The 6,987-nt window shown below is 32.8% G+C and overlaps 1 protein-coding gene across 1 annotated transcript; it reads left to right on the top strand.

The window, feature by feature from the left end:
- Window positions 1-5,282: 5,282 nt before the first annotated feature.
- On the top strand, window positions 5,283-6,942 carry LOC106101514. The gene is made up of 6 exons (XM_013280798.1): window positions 5,283-5,515; window positions 5,725-5,817; window positions 6,043-6,249; window positions 6,521-6,596; window positions 6,709-6,783; window positions 6,847-6,942. Exons 1-6 carry the CDS (start codon window positions 5,302-5,304, stop codon window positions 6,896-6,898), a joined length of 717 nt encoding a protein of 238 aa, XP_013136252.1. The 5' UTR covers window positions 5,283-5,301; the 3' UTR covers window positions 6,899-6,942.
- Window positions 6,943-6,987: the final 45 nt, after the last annotated feature.

The raw sequence follows: 6,987 nt of genomic DNA, 5'->3' as shown, positions 1-6,987 counted from the left end.
TGGTATTTTGAACAAATAAATGTTTATAAAAGCGTTCGCACACCTTTGACAAAACTATCGCACGACTGTTTAGTCTTGCTTTGATTCCTATGAGCTTGTATGGTACACTACTCGATTTTTAGTCGTGCAACTAAACAGTTGAAGCTGCGACGCGACAATCGCACGACAGTTGCCCGATAGTTTAGTCAGTATAACACTCTTAACCTATGTGTTCTTCCAGACATCTAAACGGAATTTCATCGAAATCCGTTCAGCAGTTAGACGGCAAACTAAACTTTACTTGGAGTAAAGTTATAAATCTATCAAAGGTTTCAACGTGTCAGTTTTATCTAAGGTTGCGAGGAAAGAATTACCTTGATGTATCAATGATTTATTTAGGGTAGGGAAAAAGGGTTGGTGTAAATATTTGAACAACAAAATAACTAGTTTTCGCCTTTGACTCCGCATAGAATTAAAAAAACAAAAGTAAGTAGCCTATGTTTTCTTCTGGACTAACAGCTATTTCAAGTTTCACCGAGATACATTCAATTTAGGCTACAAACTCTAACAAACATCCATCCATGTAAACTTTACCATTTATAATATTAGAGCGGACACACACTTTGATTAAGCAATCGCACAACATTTTTGCGATTGTCGATTGTTTCGCAGCACATTTAATGGTTCACGCTTTTAAACTTGGGGGTATATCTCTCTCTATTTTATTCCTATGTCCCCAAAGTGGGGCAGAGGACGTCCACAGTAAGCCGCCAGCTCGCTCTGTCTTGGGCTCTGCGTTGTATCTCGGACCATGACAGCCCGATTACCTTCAAGTCGGCCGCCACTGAACGCCGCAAGGTTTGTTTAGAAAAAAATCCTACATGTGGGAAAGGGGCCATAAACTACAAGCTACAATTTTGATATTTGCAAATGATAGTATGACAAACTACCTTTCGCCCGCGACTCCGTCCGCGTGGAGTTAAAAAAAAACAAAACTTAGTCTATGTGTTCTTCCAGACTATCCTCTATTTGTGTACCAAATTTCATCAACATCCGTTCAGCCGTTTAGGCTACAAACTCTAACAATCATCCATCTAAACTTTCGTATTTATAATGTTAGTAAGATGTAAATAAAATGGTTTTATAATTTCATGCGGATGAAGCCGCACGGGAACAGCTAGTCTGAAATATCAAATCTCAACTTCAACTATAAGATGTCTCGGCGGCTGCGAGGGCAAAGGGTGAAGCGGTCGGACCTGTTTGCTTTTCATTTCCAAACTCATTTTTTATTCATTAATCTTCCCCTTCACTTGTACAATGAAATATACAATTTCTATATAAAACTTTACCCCTATAAAAATGTAATAAGCGTTTGTTTAACTTGTTACCGACAGCTTAAAACTTTAAAACTTATTTACACAAATACATACAAAAACTCAAAACTATCTTGATCACATCTCGAATTCTTCCTTTGTATATTTTCTTTAACAAACAACGATAAATGCCTTGGTGGCCAGTATGCAACCTCTTTGGCTGTATACATACTGCTTGTCAGCCAAAGAGGTTGTATTTTGCACTCAACAGCGTTAACGTAAGTCAGCTTTGAATTGATACTTCATCCGCCTGGTATTAGAAAACAGACGAACTATGTAAATAGCAAAAAACTACGTGTCCCTTGAGAACCGGACATTTTTCAGGGGTGAATCTCCCATGTGTACTCCAGAATTTGTTTTATATCTGTGCCAAATTTCAATAAGATATATAGAACCGTTGCAGAATTGTCGAGTAAACATAAAAAAAAAAAAAAGTCCCACGGATAAAAAGTAGCCTATGTGTTCTTCCAGACTATCATCTACATCTATGCGAAATTTCATCGAGATCCGTTCAGCAGTTTAAGCTACAAACTCTAACATCCATCCATCTAAACTTTCGCATTTATAATATTAGTAATTTTTTATTTATTTCATTGTAATTTTGCATGCTTATCATACTTCATACTTCATACTAATCATGCTAATATTATAAATGCGAAAGTTTAGATGGATGGATGTTTATAAGAGTTTGTAGCCTAAACGGCTGAACGGATTTGTGATTTACAAATGTTCAAAAGGTGCTACACTTACAAGTAAGTGGTTTGGCGGGAGTGACCTATGTTACCATGTTGTCATTTTTCAGAAATAAAAAATTTAAAAAAAAATTGTTGAGTCTTATCTTGTGGGGTTTCTACTACTAACCATTTACTAGACGTCTACTTACTTAAGTATTTACTTAAGGAACTTAATATTTATGTTACTCAGGTAACTCGCTAAGTAACAATTAAGTTATAATCGTGTCAGCAATTTAAGCACCATGCAAGTTGAAGTAGGGAAAAGTTAGTTCAGTATAAGCTTCAAAGTAATTTAGTCCCAAAGCCTAAATCCAGGCAGGCATTTACTTAAAGTGATTGGTTAAGACTCTTTTCCACTAGCCATACAATAGACGAATTACACATTGTACCCCAAAACATTTACTCGGGACTTCGTTCCTACGGAATAAACAAATCTTACTTCTTACTAATGTTATAAATGCGAAAGTTTGGATGGATGGATGTTTGTTAGAGTGTAGCCTAAACGGCTGAACGGATCTCAATGAAAATTGGCACAGATGTAGAACATACTTGGGAAGAACATATAGGACGGAATCGCGAGCAAAAGCTAGTTTTAATATAATGCGTCAGTGAAATTATGAAATATTTTTTTAATCGCCTCAGTAGTTTTTGAATTACATTCTTATATACAAAGATGTTCAAACAATATATAGAGGAAACATAGTTGACACTTCACTTGGGATTTTTGACATGAACTACTAGCGCTATCTATTGATAGATCCTCAAAACATGTCAATATAATTAATTGTATGGAAATTATAATGTGTTTAAATAAGATAGATTAGTTTGACAATTCATTGGAAATATAGTAGGGATGGGCTGTGTAAAATCAGTCATGAATCTTATCGTTTTTCGATTTTTATTCTTGTAGAGGTTGGAAATAATATTTTTAGTTATTAAAACCCAATATCGATAGTTCATAATTGTTATCTATGCGTGTTTGTCTCGTCACTACGATACCTGTCTATTAAGTACGGCATTGGACCTCATACAAATTGAATTCGATACTTCATGCGTCATTTATCAAACCAATCTATCTTATTTAGACAAACTATAGTTGCCAACGAGGACATGAGTTGGCACTAAACTTGACAACTAACAAAGTACCTTTCAAAGATGTTACCGGTGAAAAAATGTTGTCCCCTGTCTAGTCTACATATTTCTTAAATCTTTTAATTTATATAACATTAGTCGCGTCGTTGTTTGGTGAAAAGGAGTTTTTATGCTTCCGGGTGAAAGGTTGTGGCTAAGTGCCGTGGCGCCCTCTCTTGACAGATTTATGGAACCTAATGCATTAGGAGCGTAGTCTATGTATATCTAGTTTTATTAGAATCTCAAAATCGGCTTTCAATGTAAATCAAATTGGAATATTTTCTACTGTGGTTACGTCAGATTCTCATAAATTGTGTAACGAAATCTCGATACAAAGCTTACAACTACAAATGTTAAAACTTAATGGAATTTGGATTAATCGTGCCCTCATCTATCAAAAGCGTACATAATAAAATGTCGTTTCAGTATTCGATCAGTAGTTAAATTAACGACGATGTAAACGGTGTCATCCAGTGACATTGTAGTAAAACATGTTTACAAATCACCAATAGATGGCACTGAGAGTATTCTTAACACAGTATTGAAAGGTTTGTAGAAAAGTGAAAGTCAAAGACTCTTTAAATCCCTCTTCCGGTTTAACAAACTCCAAGTTTGACAAATTAAAAACAATAATATTTTTGGAAATCATCCCTAACGCTATTTGCGAGAGGGATCCATCCTATGCCTTTGACATGTTGACATTTAGGGCCAGTAATAATAATAACATTAACAATCAAACGTGAAAATATGTGATGAAAATATCAGTTTTTGTTCCCTTATCTGACTCTGACAGTGAAGTCATTTTTAAGCTATCTGAGCCTCTATCAGCCAGTGGGGAGACAGAGACAGGCTCTTAATTTTATTATGTGTTTCATTCATTTTACTTAAGTAACACTGGCATGCGAGCAACGTATTGAAAAGCGTGTTGAATAGATTTTTATGAATAACAGTAGATTTAATGCAATTTTTTTAACAACCAAATTACCCCACGATTCACGATAAAACGACCCAGCTATCTTACTTCTTACTAATATTATAAATGCGAAAGTTTAGATGAATGAATGTTTGTAGCCTAAACGTCTGAAATTTGACATAGAGGTGGAAGATACTCTAGAAGAACACATAGGCTATTTACTTTTTTTAATTCCACGCGGATGGAGTCGCGCGCAAATGCTAGCTAAATTAAAATCATAAAAATTCCTTTTTACACTAAGATATTTTTTTAAATCTATCATGCAACGCCATCTTTTAGAAAATCATGACACCAACAACATAAAGGTAACATCCCAAATCATGTTAATATTAATGTCATATTTATTATGAAAGATGGCGCTGTACGATTAGATAGCAAAGTATCGTTTGCTTGCGTCTTAATTATACACAGTTGACGTTGTATATTTATCGCCAGTAGTTTTTGAGTTCCAAGAACTTAAATACATTTTTTGGTGTCGTTTCGTTCCGTAAATGGGACGAGACGAATATTAAACTATAAAGAAACATAAAAGACTAGTCGAGGCAACTTTTACATTATTTGATAGTACTTAGGAGTTGTGTGAACGTTATTTCATAAAAAGATAGAACATAACGCGAAGGTTTACGCGTGTTTTAATTTTAAACGAGTTTATTGATTACTTAACATCAAATAAGCATCAAATATATTTTATAACGAAAATAAATTGAGGTTATAAATATTTTTCCTTTGATCCACATTTAGTTTATATTACCGAAAGTGGATACTTCAATTTGGCAAATCTTTTTTTTTAATTAAGTAATTTTACAAATATGTAATAGAATTCGTGATAGAAAAAGTTTGTTAACACACTTTTAGCAAATGTTTGATTTTCCGTCATACTTTAACATAGTTATTTTAAATAAATTATCATTATTTATTTATAGCAATACATTTAGATGCAATTTTTTTTGTGTAAAGCTCTTGACTTATTATCTTATTAATTTACAAAGTTAATAAGCATGACTACTTTAATTCCCTAGAAATAATTAAATCATAAAACAGTAGTATGCTTTTTCCTACATTGACAATACTTTTTATATTCCTAAATTCCAGTATATCAAAAAGTTTCTATATGAAGCTACAAGAAATAAAAGAAAATTTTTCGAACGACACCCATTTGAAATTCGAACACATAAAGAAAAGATGCGCAAGCACAGATGATATATGTAAAAGTAATAACGTTATAGTCTGTGCAATTAGAATTGTTGATGGTGAAACACAATATAAAGAATTTGAAAATTCATGCTATTTATTTATGAATAATATGTGCAAGAATCCTGGACAAGGTAATCTATGTATTTAATGGTTTTTATATTACAAAAAAAAATAATGGGATAACTTGTAAGGTTATCGTTGAAATTAATCGAATGGTGAAATTCGATAGCGAGCGGTTCGTTTTCACTGTAGTATGGTAAAGGCTAAAAATAATTCGAAAACAAGTAAGTTGCATCGAAAGAACATTTATACCATTTAAATCTTAATACTCTACTTTCAGAATTTCATATTGCCTCGAGCGGCACTTGTGAAAAATATTTGGAATCGCGCAGAAATAGCGTCAACGAATTGTTGCCTGTTAAAAATGTAACAGGTTTGTGTTGTATTTATGTGTTTAAAGATTTAATTTACGCTTCAAGTAATCTTCATCGTATTTAAAACATTCAATTGGCAAAAACAAACTGGCAATCATAATTGTGTTAATAGACGTTAAAAATAAACCACTGTATAATATCTATGCTTTTATCAAAGACTATATTAACTACAGAACTGCTAGTTTATTGTAAATATTTCTCAATATATTGATGTTATTTTTCAGATAAAAAACCTAATCTTCGCTCTTCAGAATTTAGCACATTATACGATATAGATTCAGCATTTGATTACCATCCTTGCCCCTTGTCGTGTCCTGAAACCTATGCTCCCGTCTGTGTGAGTGTCAACAGAGGATTCGGGAAATATTTCAAATTTTACACATTTGTAAACCATTGTTCAGGAGATTTGTATTACTGTAAACATTGGCAGGGTACGTGAACTGTTTTATTACTTACATTTTGAGATAACTAGCAAATCATTAAAAAAAAAGAATCTCGACTGATTTACCTCTAAAACACTGCTAGATGCTCAAAGAAAATGTATTGGTGTTCTACTAATTAAGAATTAATTCAAAATAATTAAATATAAAGGCATTGTAACATTCTGTTATGATAAAAAGTATATACATTACTTACCCCAGTGTTAACTTATATTACCTAAGCTATATGATGATATTACAAGAGTTTGTTTTTTAATCCTAGACTTCAGTCCACCGCCGAATGAAGACGAAAATGTCGTAAGTTCTAATCTTGGTTGGTCGTTTTGTGGTTCATCCAGGTAAGAATAACGCGTAAATACTTCTTGTTATGCTGCTATTTAATATTTTTTTTAGTAAATTTAAAAGATTATCAATTCAGTTTACTTTTTAATTTTAATTTCTTACCTTTAGGTACCTACAGTTCGCGCGCTTCTCAGAGGTTGCATCATCTATGGGACATTACGGATGGTTGGCGGGAAATTACAAGTATGCAAAATCTTTTAAAAGTTTTGATAATAAAGTATTTTATTAAAAGTGTATTTATTTCAGATATTCTCATATAATGGAACCACACGAGAGAAAGGAAGGATATGGAAGGTAATTAAATAGAAATAAGTTAACGACAATGATTTTTAAAATAGAGGTTACCCCATCTTTCAATTTGTATGTATTTTATCTGTATAAAGTATA

This window comes from Papilio polytes, unplaced genomic scaffold (assembly GCF_000836215.1).
Source record: "Papilio polytes unplaced genomic scaffold, Ppol_1.0 DF824493.1, whole genome shotgun sequence".
Classification (NCBI taxonomy): domain Eukaryota; kingdom Metazoa; phylum Arthropoda; class Insecta; order Lepidoptera; family Papilionidae; genus Papilio; species Papilio polytes.
The sequence above is the reverse complement of the archived record's forward strand: the minus strand, read 5'-3'. Positions and strand labels throughout refer to the sequence as shown.

Excerpts from the sequence above, each read along its gene's own strand:
- LOC106101514 (XM_013280798.1), top strand. The coding sequence starts at position 5,302 with ATGAAGCTACAAGAAATAAAAGAAAATTTTTCGAACGACACCCATTTG. Across the intron at positions 6,250-6,520 it reads TTACTGTAAACATTGGCAGG|ACTTCAGTCCACCGCCGAAT; the intron begins GTACGTGAACTG and ends TTTTAATCCTAG. Across the intron at positions 6,784-6,846 it reads TGGTTGGCGGGAAATTACAA|ATATTCTCATATAATGGAAC; the intron begins GTATGCAAAATC and ends TATTTATTTCAG.